Here is a 17,295-nt window from a genome sequence, read left to right on the forward strand (position 1 = left end):
GCTGGAAGCACCGTTTTATTATGACTCAGTGGATCAATATATACACTGGGAACCATGAGCGATGATAGGTAGCCCTGACAACAGTGTGAAAGGCCTCATTGGTTTGAGTGGAGATGAGGTTGCTTTGTGAGACTTTCTTTTATCAAAAAGGACAATTTAGAATTTTCCATTGTGTATCAGAAATAGAAATAAGACAAAGATAAACTGATGTCCCTTCTCCACCTTATGCCTGGTCTTCCCTATTGCTTACTTCCTAATAAACGTTACTGTGCTTCTTCCAAACATGGGCTACACTTCATTGTAACAAAACCAGGGAAACATCTGCTTTCCCTCTCTAATACAGACTAACTGACAAGTGGTGTGTGACTTTAGGGAGTGTTTCTTTTCAGTTTAGGGGATACAAAGGAAGTCCAAAGACAAATTCATAACCATAGCTTAAAATCAGACTGGTAGAGGCCACAGAGATGGCTCAGTGGTTAAGAGCATTTACCGTTCTTCCAGAGGATCCAGCTGGTTCCCGGCATCCACATCAGGCAGATCACACCTGTCTGTAACTTCAGCTCCTATGGATCCAGCACCCACTGTTGGCCTCCTCAGACACTTGCGTACATACAGTGAATACTCACACAGATCTGCACACACATTAGTAAAAAATTTAAATAATCAGATTAATAGATGAAAGAAAAGCATGTGTTCTGGAAAAAAATCACCTAGCATTGGTTATTTTTGTTTCATTCCTATTCTTCACTATTTTAGTACAGAAAAATACTTAGAGATCAAAGATGATGAAACTTGATCTGTTTTATTCAATAAGATAAATAAATCAGTTAAAATAATTAAATTATCAAGGATAATTCAAAATATTCAAATGTGTGTGGATCCTAGGCAAGACTCACGGTAGTAGAATAATTTTGGCATAAACCACATAATAACATTTTGTTCTATTCAATTTTTCATTAAATCATAACCTTGTGTGTCCCTTTTTTTTTCATAGACCAAGAGCCAGATGGAGCTGGCTGGGGTGCAGGGATGTTAGAGGAAGCAATTCTTTGTGTAGCAGAAAGGTCTGCATTTGGAAGCATTTCTAGAATTGAATGTGTGCACAGGGAAATATTTTACCTGCTGGCTTCAAACTCTAATCTTATTTGCATACCACTCCACATACTACTGTAGAAAACTGTGACTGTTAAAGTTTGGATAGATAGGTAGAGATAGATAGATAGATAGATAGATAGATAGATAGATAGATAGACAGATACTCTGTGTAAGAACCAAGAATCATCGTTATGCCCAGTAAATTCATCTAAAGTGTGAATGTGAATATACCCATGTCCTATAAATGGCAAAATGTTTTGGTAATTGTAAATTACCAATTTTGGTTGGCTACACATGGAAATTGCATTATTCTCCACATCCATTTATAATTATAAGATGTACTGTTGACAGCTTTTAGGGTGTCCATCAATCTTGGAGTAGTTCATAGTACTACTAAAGTACATAGGTCATTCAGATCTGAAATCTACTTTGGTATGATCATCTCCAGCTTGTTCGAAACTCCTGAGTCTGATGATTAGGTCAGTGGTGGTTGAAAGGTAACTCAAGCATCTCACATATTACTCATGATTATCAAAGTGTTGATAGCTATTTTGTTTTAAGGTAGAATTCTTTGTAATTCTGCCCAGAGACTCCTCACTGTATGTGGCAGCCCCCACATCACATTGCTCCAAATTCCTACTCTCTACTGACTAATATAATTTCTTTTGAATGTGTGAATCCTATCCATGTGAAAAATCAGACATACTAACTTCCTAACATTTCTTCTCCTTCTTCCAAAGTGGCAGTTGCTTCATGAAGGACATCCATGATGCCTTTGTGTGAGTTGGTGATGGATTTTGGTTGTTATTTCAGAGGTGACTGAGGATTGTTGATGGATCCTTGTGCTTTGAACCTTCTATATCTGCTTAGCATGTTTGGGTTGGTACCCAGCACTGGATATTTGCTGCCATTCAGTGCCATTGTAGTAGCTTATTTATACCTTTGTCTGCTCTCTTGGCAAGGACCATCTTGTGCCAAGTGAGCTGCATGACACTTCTATGCTACTGTCCAGATTCCTTTCTGCTAATGGATAACACAGGAATACAGTAGTAACCATTGGGCATTGACCACTACAATGGGAAATGGCTGTCGAGCTCTGAGACAGGCCCTTATTCACAACAAGGCATTCTTCTCTTAGACTCTAATTATAAAATTGTTGAGTTGCTGGAGAATATAACCCACTGGGTAGAACAACAAAAATCATGTTACATTAAAGAAGCCAAGACAGAGCAATAATCTCCCATCAAAGAAAAAAAAATAGGCGGGACTGAGGTAGGCAGTCAAGGCAGACTTTAGTGAAGAGCATTGCAGCAGAGGTCAATAGAGGAGAGAGACTGAACTCAGTTCCTTTGAGACAATCCGGTGGAGGCACTGGACTGACCTAGTGGAAATGTACCAGAGGACACTGTGTGTGGGGGGGATGCGGGCCAATGTGATCAGACCATCTGCTTGCTAATTGGAGCCTGAGGAAGTTGGGCTACTAGTCTCCCACAGAGCCTGGAAGACAGGGACCTCGTCTTCATTGCTTGATTTTCAAAGGGGTGTCTTATAGGTCCTTGAGAAAGACATTCCAAGATTATGAAAATGGCAAGAGGCTACATGACAATTTGCATCTCAAGAGACAAAGACTTTATATAGTCATCTGTTTTAGAAGTTAAAGGCTCTAAGGCAAGGTATAAGGAGAAAAGGAATTCTGTCTAACTGCACTCCATCTGAGGGGTAGAAATTCATGCTGCTTTGGCTGGGTACATCACTAATCATTGGTCTTGTTGTCTGCACAATAACGATGACAGCAGGAAGATAATACTTACAAAGGAATATATTCTGGAATTAAAATATGTACATCCAAGAATATATTTATCAAATTCATAAACCCCCATAAATATATATTAAAACGCAGTGCTTTGCTAGTATATTTAAGCTTTTGTTTCAGACTAGAAAAATATTAACTCATGTATTCAACCGAACACCTGTGACTGGCTTTTCACTTTCTGCGCTCGTGATGCACCATGCCCCAACGTCTACCACCCAATGCCCATGCTGCGTTCCCAACTGTTGTGTGAAGACAATGTCTGTTGGTGGCAGGAGAGTGACTTCAGTTTGGTGATCCAGAAGGAGTGGTGTGGGGGCATTTGGCTCATGACAGCTTATCATTGCCGTCTGGCTGGAAAAGATATAAAAAAAAGAAAGTTACTTAAACCTCTGAGCCAGTGCACCATCTCCCATCCATGATGTCATTTACTGAAATGACCTCCTTCACTATAATGGATCTAAATGGGAGCTTTGAGACAAGTATTATAATGGGCTTAGAAAGTAAATCGTGGGCAGATCCTGATCATCATCTGACTTTCTAGACATCATGTACTCAAAACCATTTTCCACCAAACTGCTAATTTAAATAAGCTAAAACTCGACATGGTAAAAATAAAAACTGATTAAAGCATGATTTTTTTTGTAGCTTTATTGGACTTCTGGAGGAAATTTGGTTGTCTTAAAATGGAAAAATCAAATATATAAATCAAAATGCCTGAACAGAGAAAGGATATAAATATTTACTTTTCAATCCTCTGAATTATTAAAGATTTCAGAAATGTTTGATCTGGCAAGACAAAAAGAAGGGCTGAAAGTCAGCCTGCCAATTTGCTGCGAGGCAAAATTGATAGACAACAAAGAACTCAAACCTAGGAGAACTTAGTGAGGTATTATTAATTTAGGGCCCTGCTGGGGAGACGAAGAGAGAAAGCATCTCATTTCCATTGTATCCAGACTGAAAAAAAAAAAGCAAAACTATAGATACATCTGTGAAATGTAGTTTGGAGTAACTAAACTGGGCAACTGTGAGCTGATTGGTGGGCTATGAGATTGACATCTCAGCCAGATTTCTAGATTTTCAATTTGAGTGCACCATTGCAAAGAATTCTGTGGTTTTGTTTAATTCAGGCATAACTTGTGTGAGTTCAAACACTCAGGCCCATATGGCTTCAATTTTAGTTTGTTCCATCATTTAGAAATACAGTCATATATATAATGTTTTGGTCAACAATGGATGGCAAGCATGGTGGTGGCTATTCCATACAGCAGGGGTGTGTGGTAGACTATATGATCCTGATTTTGCAAGGTGTTGTGTGAACTTGCAAGTCTGGTGGCTAGGAAGTCTGAGAGTATGGCATCGACATCTTCTTGGCATCTGATGAAGATCTTCTGGCATCATAGTAAGGTGGAGGGTAAGCACTCAGTAAGACTGAGTTAGTAAACCAATTTGGGGTGTGTGTGTGTGTGTGTGTGTGTGTGTGTGTGTGTGTGTGTGTGTGTGTGTGTGTTTTGTCCTGTGGTATGGGTGCTGTCATGAGTGTCCCATTCCTGTGGCTTTGACCTTATCCTAATGACCTCCCTAAGACCTAATGACCTCCAAATATAAAATTGGGGTTTATGTTTCCAACATATGAACTTGGGGGAGACACATTCAATCTTTAGCAGTTGGGAAGAAAAGAAGGAGGGATGGGAGGGTAGAAGGAAAGCAGGTCCCAACAGGACTTTGTTTTTCACTCTGTGCAATCAAGAGTCACTGCAGAATTTTTGAGTTCAGGGGTGGTATTTACACATATTGTGTAGAGAAGAGAGTCTCAGTGGACAAAGACAGAAAGCAGGATCATTAGGCGGTTATTGCAAGAATCCAGGATAGCACAATGAAGCTTGAGACAAGGAAGCATCCATGAAGGTTATGGGAGTGGAGAACCACCACCACCATCCTCCAGTGCTTGAGATATATGGTGTAAGAAAAAAGGAAGGGATCAAGTGTGAATCTCCTTACTTTTCCATCCTCAGAAACTGGAAGGAAAGACTTGTAGTGACCAAATGTATAGAGTAAGGTGGGGGAAGGTTGGAAGTGTTATAAAAGAAAGAGTAAAATTCTCAGGTGACATGCGGGTAGATACATAAACTAAGAGAGCAAAGAACAAAAATAGAAGGGATATAAACAGAGTCAGAGGCTGAGAACCGAAGAGTCTCAATTTTGAGAGATGACTGGAGAGAAAAATGAAGAAAGAACTCCCTGGATCCACACAATGGCAAGAACTGACTCCTGCAAGTTGCCCTCTGCCCTCCATATACACACCATAGTGTACTCTATGGCATGGTTGCACCCCTACTCCACCCCAAACCCCCACAAATAAATAGATAAACAAATACATAATTATAAATAAATGCAAATGAAAAAGAATGGACAATAGTGAGCCTGAGAAGGAACAGTAAATAACCTAGCAGGGAATTCTAGAGTTCAATACTGCAGGAACTAAATAAATAAAATACATGAAGACATAGAGAGTGATCCCAAAGATGAGAATCTCCATACGCTCAAGTGGTAGGAGGACTGAAGTCTGGACATTGGATTTGAGGATCTGGTGTTCTTTGGTCACTTGTACAAGAATATTTTCAGTTGAATGACTGGGAGGGAATGTTTGCTACAACTGGCATAAGATCAGATGGGACAAGAAAACATGTAAGTGATATGGACAGCTCCTTAGAAGGTTGAATCCATCCTAGAGAACAAAGGCAATGATGGACCAGGACTGAGGGGGAGGAAGGAAAAGAGGGTGGAAGACAGGGTGAGAGGGAGGGAGAGAGAAAGGGAGAGAAAGAGAGAGAGAGAGAATGGGAGAGAGAGGGAGAGAGAGAAGGAAGCAGAGAGGCAGAGGGCGGAGGAAGAAGAGGGAGGAGGGGGAGGAGGAAGAGAAGAAGAGGAATGGGGGGAAGGAGAAGGGAAGGATGAAGTGAGAGAGAGAGGAAGAGGAGGAAAAGGAGGCAGAAGTGAAGGGAGAGGAGGGAGAGGGAGGATGAAGAGAAAAAGGAGGAGGAGGAGGAGGTAGAGGTGGCTGCAGCAGTGGTCCTGAGTAGCTTCTGTTGAAGTAGAGGGCAATGCACAGCCCACAAAACCAAAGCTTCAATGAGCAGAGCCAGGGTTCCTGGCCCCATCATTAGATCTTGGTCTTACATTCTCTCTTTTCCTCTGCTTCTCTGTTGGGTTCACTTGGTTAGGCTTCCTATAAGTTTTTCTATGTCTTGGCATCCCCTCTTCTCACCAGCAGAGAAATATCTTCTTTAATAGCCCCTTCAACACTCTACCATTGCTTCATTGGCCCTGCCTAGGGTCATCTGCCCACTCCAGAAACAGTCTGAGACCAGAGCAGGCAATGCCAAGATCCAGGAACGACCTCAAGAAGAGACCAGCAGCAGTCTACACTTTATCATCGAAGTGTTATTTTCTTCCTGCAAAAAGAATTACTTTGCCATGGAAAGACTTTAAATAGTGTTCCCTGGACAACACATACCATTTAATGGAACCAGACAAATATCAGCACCATGTTCTTTCTATTCTGTACATTTTTTTTTTTTTGTAATTTAATGTCAAGTTCAAAATGAATCAGGCAAATGGGGACTCTTTGGGGAAATATAGGTGAGATCCCACTTGGAAAAAAGAAGTAATTATCCTTGAAGGAAACCTTCCTGTGACACTTTTAATTAAGGCAATTATTTTCTAGAAATGTAGATGTCCTAATGGTGGCTAGCAGTGCCGCTCACCTGTGGTCACTTGTGCCTTGTGTCCTTCGACGTCTGTGTCCTGAGTTCTCATCCATTGAGGAAGAAATTGGACCCACCCTCTCTGTAGTCTCTACTTGCATTAATTTGGCATGGCACCTCCCCGATAAACACAGGAAGTGACTGCCATCCTATCTTAAATATGAATAAGGAATGAAGCACATTCTCACCTACATTTTAGGGCTCTAACCAAGAGTTATCTTTCCTGTCACTTTCCTGAAATCGAAGATGTCCCTCCCAGCCCGGCACTAAATGCTGATAACTGGACATTGGATGTATAAGGCATAAACACAACTCAGTCAGTCAGGCTACTTAAAATTAACTAACACTGATATATAAATAATATATATAATTATAATAAATATAAATAATTTTATATTATTTCAACATAGTAGTAGGATAAAACTTATCACTGAGAGGTGTCATAAAGAGTTTAGAATAATTTTTAAAAATAATAACTTTCTTTTAAATTTTAAGTTTTAATTTAAAAGTAAATTTTCATCCCTTAAAAACTATATTGCAAAAAAAAAAAAAAAAAAAAGCAGAGTGGTGATGGCGGCGGTGGCGGCGGCGGCGGCGGCGCATGCCTTTAATCACAGTACTTGGGAGGTAGAAGCAGGCAGATCTTTGTGAGTTCAAGGCCAGCCTGGTCTACAGAGAGAGTTGCAGGACAGCCTGGGCTGTTACACAGAGAAATCCTGTCTTAAACAAACAAACAAACAAACAAACAAACAAACAAAACTACATTGTGTAATACTGGGAAAATTTACTATCTTTTCTAATATTTTTTAAGCCACATTTGAAGAAATGTGAAAATATAGTTTATTTTATTAGATAATTTTGAAAATGAATTTTAACACAGTTGCAAATTCCTCTTTAGAGCCTATAGAACACACACTGGACACACTTTAGTTTGCTTGTCTGTCATTATAACTCATAGGAACATAAGCTCCAGAGGCAGGTCCTGTGGGAATCTAAACATGGTAGGCAACATTTCAAAGAAATGCTGTGTTGTATAATCATTTGGTCACTAAGTAGTTTTTAATTATCTTCTTTATTCTTTGAGAGTTTTATACAATGTATTTTGATACTATTTAGCCCTCTGACAACTCCTCCCATATTCATCCTTCCTTTCCCTAACCACCTACCCCATTTTGTATTCTCTCTCTCTTTATAACCATCAAGTGCAATTTATGCTGCTCATAGCTTCCTGGGCATGGGGCCATCCATCAGAACATGGAGAACCTGCTTTGTGCCACACCTTTAAAGAAAACAGACTCTTCTTTTCTGAACAACTATCAATTGCCATAGCTCTTTGGCTAAGGGTTGGGATTTCATGATCACCTTTGCCTTCCATGTCAGGGTTTTCTCTGGTTTGAGCTTCTGCAGGTCTTGTGCAGGTCTTGTGCATGCTGTTACAGACACTGTGAGTTCATACGTGCCATTGCCCTGTTTGGTCTGGAAAATGCTGTTTCATTCAATCAATTCCTAATGATTTATTGCTGTACCCATAGACTCTTGTACCTTTCAACTGTCACTAATGAAACCTCTTTTTACAGTAGATGGCAATTATCACAGAAACCCTCAACTGCTCAAGGTGTAGAGAATAGAGAGACTTCAGAGTGTTCAATCTATATTCCTTCTTTTCCTTTCAATGCTTCAGGGATCATAGTGGGAAAGGGATTAGAAAGACTATAAGAACAATAAACAGGCAATGACAGCCAACTGTTTTATTAAAGATAATATTTATTTATTAAAATTTATTTAAATTTTCATACTTGTATACAATGTATCTTGATCATATACATCACTCTATTATCTCCATTCTAATTATTTCTGGGCAACTAACACCTCCTTTCCCTTAAAACCACTAAGTCCAGTTAGTGCTGCCCTTATTGACATGGATCCACTAGGTATAGGGAACCTACCAATAGCCATACTACAAAAGAAAAGTGATCTCTCCATACTAGCTGGTTTTGTGTGTCAACTTGACACAAGCTAGAATCATTAGAGAGGAAGGAGCCTCAGTTGAGTAAATGCTTCCATGAGATCCAGCTGTAAGGCATTTTCTCAATTAGTGATCGATGGGAGAGGGACCATAGTAGGTGGTCCCATCCCTGGGCTGGTAGTCCAGGATTCTATAAAAGCAGGCTTAGAAAGCCATGTGGAGCAAGCCAGTAAGAAGTATCCTTCATGACCTCAGCATCAGCTCCTGCCTCCAGGTTCCTGCCCTGTTTCTGAGTTCCTATCCTGACTTACTTCAATGATGGACAGGAATATGGAAGTATAAGTCAAATAAACAATTTTCTCCCCAACTTGCTTTTTGGTCATGGTTTCTGGTCATAGCAGTAGAAACCCTAACTAAGACATTCCCCCAGCAGTCAGTCATTGCCAATGGTTCCTCAGGTTGGTGTGGGACACCACAATTTTGTTGTGTAGCCCCTCCCCCACTCATGCTGGAATTTATAACTAGCTTGTTCTTGTGAAGGTCTTGTGCAGGTGTCACAGCTGCCAAGCGTTCATAAGTGCAACAGCGATGTCATGTTCAGAAGACGGCACTTCACAAGACTTACCCTCTCCTCCAGCTCTTGCATTATTTATGCCCCATTTTCTACAGAGTTTCCTAAGCATTGGGGGGGGGGAGCGGTTATATAGATGTCCCATCTTCAGCTGAGCCCTCACAGCAGTTTATTCTCAGCTGTTATGAGTGTCTCTCTTAACTACTACCCACTGCAAAAAGAAGGCCCAGATTGAGAGTAAATTACCTTCTACATATTTATGTTCAGACCCATAGATCTGTCAGACCAGTAAACATTTTTAAAGCTCAGCTTTACTGTGACGACAACTCTTTGCTTGGAGTCAATAGCAATAATAATAGTTTCACAACCCAGAAAGTTACAGCCAGCATAGACTGTCACAATTTCTGAATGTGGGGAAATCAATAGGCACTTCATAGGCTTTAAAAAATTGAATTCTCATGACAATACTATAATATTTAGGAATTCTATTAAGGGGGGATGACCTTAAAATATGAGTTTCCAAGTTGTAATGTGAAGAGTTCATAAATGTTTCTAGGAGCTGCAGAGATGGCTCAGTGATTAAGCGTGCTTGCTGTTCTTACAGATGATCCAGGTGTGGCTCTAGTGCCCACATCTGGTGGTTCCCAACTGCCTATAACACCATTTCCAGGGTATCTGAACCCATTGTTTGATTTCCATGGTCACCTATACATATGTGATGCACAGACATACACTCAGGCACACATATACACATAAAATAGTAAGCAAATATTTTTAAAAAGAAATAAAAGAGAAATGCTTCTATTTGAAGCACATGTGGCACTTGATTATGCTAAGTCTCAGAATCAGGGCTAAGGATGGAGAAACAGGTAGATGGGGTTGGAGAAGAAAGCCTGTGATGTGAAGAGAGAATGAAATGGAGGGACAGGACTCTTGGGTAGGTTTACTATCAGTAACCTCAAAATAGATAGAGTTAGGCAAAGATGGTCTTTAGTTTCATAGGTATTGGCTTACTGTGATGTTGAATATATTAGCATATTAAAAGCACATTAAGGACAAATAACACTGACTAGCAGCTGAAAGGTTTAGTTAATAAACAAAATAAAGAATTCATTATAGTGTTTTATTTATAGTAATTCAGAGTTTTCAATTTGCTGGAGTTAGCCATCATGTTCTCTATTACAAAAAGTAGCTGTGCTGATGGTTTGTCTTCTGGAGGCTAGATAGATGGGCAGTGACCAGAGGGCTGGTACAGTGTGACCCTCAGCTGCAGTGCCATTTGTATCTCATGTCACCATTGTCCCTTCCTGCCATCAAAGGCTGCCAAGATCAGCCAATGATGAATCCATTTCTATCTCACATTTTCTCCATTGCTACTCAACATTTTTCTTAAAGTTCTAACAAGCGCATTCCGTCATGTACCACTGCAGAGCCTCGCAGCTTAAAACCCAACGGGGATCTTTTCATCCCCTGTGGCTGACTTATCCTACTGAAATTACTTGGTAAAGCCTGGGAGCATCAGAGTTTCCATTACTTTATCAGTGTACCTTGTTAATGAGATAGCTTAATTTGCATACCAGTAGTACCTTTTCACCACAGGTAAGAAATTGAAATGTTCAAGGTCAATTAACTGCCAATGTTTCAAGTCGGCTTGTGGGACTGTAACTGTGAGTGATGCTGGGAAGAGGGAGCGGTCATTCAGGGGTTCCTCTTACTCCTGATGAGAATTGATGATCCAATTTTAACCCACTCGGATCACCCTGAACATTTACCTTGCTCTGCATCTCTCCTGTTTGTTTTTTAAATACAGAATTATAAAGATGTCCTGAAATGATGCATAAGTACTGTGATATTCCTGATGAAAATATAATTCTCAACATAACCTCATTACCAACTTCAGATCATTATAATTAACTAGAAAGAATAAGAAGCAAAATCGTCAGCATTTTCTTGGAAGTATAAGCTAATAGAGACAAAATTCTGCATGCAGAACTTCCAAAGTGAGATGGTAGCTGCCTGTGGGCACCTCCTCTTTCCTAAGTTTTCACTGTGAGAAATGATTAAAATTCAGAGAGATTTTCAGTTACAGCAATTGGAGGACCTAAGATGCTTGGTTAAATCCAGCTCTACAATGACTTTCAGCTTCCAAGCATTTGATAGGCCCAGAGGAAGAAAAGAGATTGACTAGGACAATGGATGGACATACTCACCCCTTCACTGTCTCCATCATGCACGTGTATTTAAAAAATATGGTCCATGGTAAGCAGGGAAGGAGGTTGTTGCTGCTGTCTGCTAGCTAAGGATTTCTGATCTTCATTCCCATATGTTTCCTGGGAACTACAGATTCTTACTGTCATATCTGACAATGAGAGGTACCCATATGTCTCTGTTTACAGCACTTGCCGCCTCACTGGATGCCAGGGAATAGAGTGTGGAGAAAGTGCTGGCTTGGATATAAGAATAATGTGATGGGAGCAGTTCCTACAGAGGGTTCAATGACCCAGTGAGATGTCTGTGGTGGATTCTACAGAGGGTGTGCTGCAGATCCTCCAAGAATAATACCTATGTTGAAAAGAGACTGTGAGAGTAGGAGCACTTCCTGTGGACAGCAGAGAGCAGTGCCAGACACACAGCACTGGGCCACCCCTATTTCAACACAGCCCATGTCTACCCCGAAAGTTCTCTTGCTTAAGTATGAATAGCATTCTACTCTAATTGAATCAAGGTTGCTGGGATTAGGGACCAACAGGACTCCTCCACTCCCAAGTCACATTATAAAAATATTAGCATATTAGCTAATTGTATGTGTGTGCGTGTGTGCGCGCGTGTGTGTGTGCGTGTGTGTGTGTGTGTGTGTGTGTGTGTGTGTGTGTGTGTGTGTGTTGGAGTATGCATGTGCCATAATTTGCATGTAGAGGTCAGAGGGCAACCTCAAGTGTTGGTCCTCACCTTCCACCTTGCTTGAGACAATGTCTTTCGTTTAGTGCTACATACACTATGCTAGCTGGCCTGAACTCTTCTAGGTATTCTCTTGTCTCTACCTTTAAAGTCCCGGAATTGCAGAAATGGGCTACCATTCCTAGATTTGTGTGGACTTGAATGAAGGTCCTCAGTTTTGTGTGGAAAGTGTTTTGATTAGTGAGTCATCTCCCCAGCCCCCAGTCACATGCATTCTTTAAGAGTAAATACAGAGAAAATTGAAAAATAAAACTACACCTACAAAAAATTATTTGCTGTATAAATATCCTGAAATATCCTGGATCTATGAAAGGATGACTGGGCACTTCCAGTTTGTGGAGTAGAATACCATTCTACTTAATGGTTTGCAAAAAAAAAAAAAAAAAAAAAAAAAAAAAAAAAAAGAAAGAAAGAAAGAAGAAAGGAAGGAAAAGAAGGAATTGTGAAAAAGTATCTATTTTTTACCAATTAAAATTATCTTTTAATTATGCATATATGTGTGTATGTTTGTGAACATGAGTACAGTGCCCACAGAGGCCAGAGGGGTACCATATCCCTTGGAGCTGGAACTACAGGACAGGTGGATTATTGAGACCTAAACTTGGGTCCTCTGCTGAGCTGTCTTTTCAACCCCCTTGCTCTAAAGACAGTATAGTGTAATAAATATTGGGCACCATATCCTAAGGCAAGCAAGAATTATTGAGATACCACCAAGAGAGGATAATGCTATAATTTTTTAAAATGTTTTTTGAGTTAGTTTTGAGGCCTTGATAAATGACCAGTTTGCCTAGAGCAACTGATTATGTTTATGCCCCATCCCATTCTGTTATTGGGTTCTAAACATTTGGGTCACCATGCATCAGCCCTACTCACAGGGAAACCTGGCACCATGTGGCTAGAAACAGTCCCCACAGCCCAGAATTTCTTCTAGAGAAATTATTCAAATTAATCAGTTTACTGGAAGCTCACAAAACCTAGTAACCCTCATCCCAGCTGTCACACATGAACCCCCTTTTATAGCTTTAGTTTGTTATACCATCCTGGGATGTCATTATCCCAGAGCCCCTACCTGGTAGCCTTCTCTTGTTTGGAGTTGTAAGTAACAGTAAGAACAAAGTCCTTTCAGAGTTTCACTGTGTTCTCATCAACAGATTCTTTATGTCTTCTAAAAAAGTCATTCACGGGGTATGTCCCTGCATGTGTTATAATGGCATGTATGCCACACATAAAAGTGATATTTTGGGAGTGTTTCTTCGAACTATGCTTATATTCAAAGTTTCATAAATAGCTCATAAATATAAAAATAATGCTTGACTCACACTGTGTGTGAATTGATGGTAATCTGTGCTTAAAATTTCAGATCTTATTACCAAAGCCTTGAGGTGGCTGCAAAGGAAGGAATGAGATGAAAACCTAGGTGATTAGTCTTGTTTGGGGAGTCATGGAATAGATAGCATATTTCTTAAGTTCTGTTTTGTGTGTATGGCTATGTTTTGCTTGCATGCATGTTCTAACATGTGGAAGGTCAGAAGAAGGCATTGAGTCCATTAGAACTAGAGTTACAGATAGTTGTGAGCCACCATGTGGATGCTGGGAATTGAACCTGCATCCTGTGGAAGAGCAGCCAGTGCTTTTAACCATTGAGGCATTTCTCCAGCTCCTGGATATTGTATTCCAGAATGTGTGAGCTCTATTTTGTGACTTCTTTTTAATAATAACTGTGTATGTGTGCATGAGTGTGTGTGTGTGTGTGTGTGTGTGTGTGTGCGTGTGTGTGTGTATCTTACATATTCAGTGAGTAATTTAAGAACTGGAGTAATTTCCAAATTATATTGAAGGGAGAAATAAAACATCTTAATAAAAGAGACATGAGCACTGCTTTAATGTTTTGAAGAAAATATTGCACAACATCTTTTGCACCACCCCTTCTTTCCTTGAATATATATTGCACTCTCCTGGTCCCCTCACAAGTGCTAAGAGGCAGCTTATTTGTGGTGTTTCAATTTGCTAGCATCCTCCCCACCACACACCTTCTTCTTCTTCTTCTTCTTCTTCTTCTTCTTCTTCTTCTTCTTCTTCTTCTTCTTCTTCTTCTTCTTCTTCTTCTTCTTCTTCTTCTTCTTCTTCTCCTTCTCCTCCTCCTCCTCCTCCTCCTCCTCCTCCTCCTCCTCCTCCTCCTTCAGATCTGGCCTGGGACGTTGGGAAACTGTCTCAGTGCAGGATAGGTGCTTCCTTGTACAGTTTACCAGTCTGTGATTTACACACTCCTACTGTGGCTAATCACAAAGATAGCAAAAGTGCACATGTAGCCATCTTCCCTTATATGAGTGCAAACCCAATCCATTCTCCCACTGCACAGAAACCTCCATCTTTTCTTACGCTGTGGTTTCCTGAACAGTGTTTTACCATTAATGATTTTGGGGCTATATTTCAAACATGCTTTTCAACATCTGCCCCTCTCATAAGACTGTAACACCCTGAACATCTTTGTTATTCAACAATTAGCAATGTACCAAGCAATGTACAACTAAACTCGGCTTGTTAGCTCTGCCAACACCAAGACTTTCTTCTTTATATTTTCTCCCTGAACAGAGACAGACCAAAGGCCACATACGATTACTCAGTCATGCCCATGGGCAGTGAGCACTCTGGCACCAAATGTTGGCATGACCTTTCACACAAAACATTTAAAAATATTCAATGAGACCTCCTAACTTCTCTCCAGTGCCAGGAAACTTCTAATACCTCTAAATTACACAACCAGCACAGGTCTAGCCTTGTCTACTACATTTCTGCTTTCCTATGTTTTAATATAATTATGAGGCCTTCCATATCCTGAGAATCTTTCTGAATTCCATACAGTCTACCAGCATTTCCACTCCATTCATGGAATTTTAATGTGTTCTTTCCCATTATTCTATTTTTGCAAAAGGAGCTGGTGGCTGGTCTCCACTTGTGTCCAACAAATATCAATGGCTGCAGATTGACCTTGGAGAGAGGATGGAGGTCACATCTGTGGCCACCCAAGGTGGATATGGGAGCTCCAACTGGGTGACCAGCTATCTCCTGATGTTTAGTGACAGCGGAAGGAACTGGAAACAGTACCGACAAGAAGACAGCATCTGGGTATGTTTTCTTAGTAAAATATATGGGTCTTTGTGTGTGTGTGTGTGTGTGTGTGTGTGTGTGTGTGTGTGTGTGTGTGCACGCATGTGGATGGAGGGCTGGAAGCACAGTCATTCTGAAACTTGTTAATAAGTCTCTTATATAAAGCAGCCATAGAACCTTTAGGATGACTCTGACACCATTTCTCAAGGGAAAATATGCATAATTAATTTATGAATATACTAAGAGTAAATTCCTCAGAAGGTACAAAAAGTCTTACCAGGCCATTAAAAAGTGTAGAAACTCAAGAAGTAAGACTTGTCTAAAAATACTATGTTTATAAGATGACATGATGCTCTTATATTATCAATGAAGCCAGTCAAAAGTATTTATTTGGTTTGGTCTGATGACTGAGATGTCTGGATCTTTCTCTCTTGAAGATAGAGAAGATAGAGGCTAATATATGGAACTGTGTTTGAAGTTATATAGTTGATTATATATGCATATGTATATGATATGTGTATGTATTATATATATTACATATATCAAATGCATACACACATACCATTAATAAATGGATATACTGCTGTGTTTTGCCAGCTCTCTAAGACAGAAAGCAGGAGAGCGTCAGGTTGTGATAAAGTGGGGTGGGTTTTCTGCAGTGACTGCATATCCCTTGATAAAGGAAACTAAAGGAGGTTTGCTTGATGATGCAGAGAGATGAATTCTTTGTCGGTGTAGAAAGCATGTCTTGGCTCTTATGTGAGCTAGAGATGACATACTGCAATCAAAGAACTGGTCTCCCTGCTCTGGCTGAAGTGCTGGAATTGGAGAAAATGAGTAACTTAATGAACATCCTCAGCACATGGATAATTTGGAAGCCTATTTGGGCACATGATGATAATTTTCTTTGACCTGTCGGTTGCTGCTCTTTTCAAACTTCTTGGAATCAGTTGCACATTATAAACTCATTGAAGAAATGGACTGTGATTTGCTTACCTTTGTGTCAGGAAAGCTCCTGGTGGTCATTAGGCGTGTGTTTATTGACGCAAATTGAATCGAGGAGAAATGTGCATAGTCTTTTCTGTAGAGAGAACAGTTGCCTGTGAGCATTGCTTTTTAAAAATTATTATTATCATTATTAAAACTACTTTAAAATCCAAAGCAAGTTGAAGCTGTGTATAAGAGTAAGAAACAAAATCTCACACAACTGGGTATTATGGTTCAGTTAATTCCATGGGAAGCATTCAAACGGAGGCTAAAATGAATAGCAATGATGAACCAATAACACCAAAGCTTAATGAGGTATTTACTTTAACTAGACATTTGGATTATCTTTTACTGTTTTTCTCAATTAAGCATTGGATTTTAAACTAGGAAACTAGTGGTTACTGCCTGCTAGTATTTAGCTGCTCTAATTAAAATGCATTGTTTGGGCACTGTTTTTACATTGTGAACAATGTGTGTTTCTGTTTATTAGACATGGGAAAAGTGAAATGCAGGCATTGCTATTTCCTTGTTTAGTACTTTTAAAGGGGGGTATTCAGGGTGAAATGCCAGCTGTGTGACGTTTTTAGTAATCTAAACCACAGAAGGACCAAGAGCATCTATCGCAAAACTGTTAAGGAACACTGGTCTCTAGACCACACTGTAATCTGCTGGCTTTTTCATAGGCTCCCCATCTTGAGTGTGAGTTGCTTGTCAATAAAAACTGCCTTTTAGTCCTACCTGAACACCTTCAAAGTCCAGTAGTGCCTGGAATGTTGCCAAAAAATAATGAATGACTACATGAATGAAACAAATATTTTATAATATATTCTTTTCAATACAATACAATAGTGATTTCCTCCTGCCCCATCAGCTCTTTGAGCATATCTATCATCAGTCAATCATCTATGTATGTATGTATGTATGTATGTATGTATCATCTTTATCTATCTATCTATCTATCTATCTATCTATCTATCTATCTATCTATCATCTGTCTCTAGTATCCATCTATCTTTCATCTATTTCAATCTAC

At 39.8% G+C, this 17,295-nt stretch overlaps 1 protein-coding gene across 1 annotated transcript in view; it reads left to right on the plus strand.

Moving 5' to 3' along the window:
- The window catches only part of Cntnap4 (contactin associated protein family member 4), a 282,335-nt gene that overhangs the window by 72,637 nt on the left and 192,403 nt on the right, over positions 1-17,295 (plus strand). The window contains exon 3 of the mRNA XM_028892756.2: positions 15,100-15,293. Within this exon, the coding sequence (XP_028748589.1) occupies positions 15,100-15,293 (194 nt within the window). The remainder of the gene's footprint in view (positions 1-15,099; positions 15,294-17,295) is intronic.

The sequence above is a fragment of the Peromyscus leucopus genome, chromosome 5, assembly GCF_004664715.2.
Source record: "Peromyscus leucopus breed LL Stock chromosome 5, UCI_PerLeu_2.1, whole genome shotgun sequence".
Classification (NCBI taxonomy): domain Eukaryota; kingdom Metazoa; phylum Chordata; class Mammalia; order Rodentia; family Cricetidae; genus Peromyscus; species Peromyscus leucopus.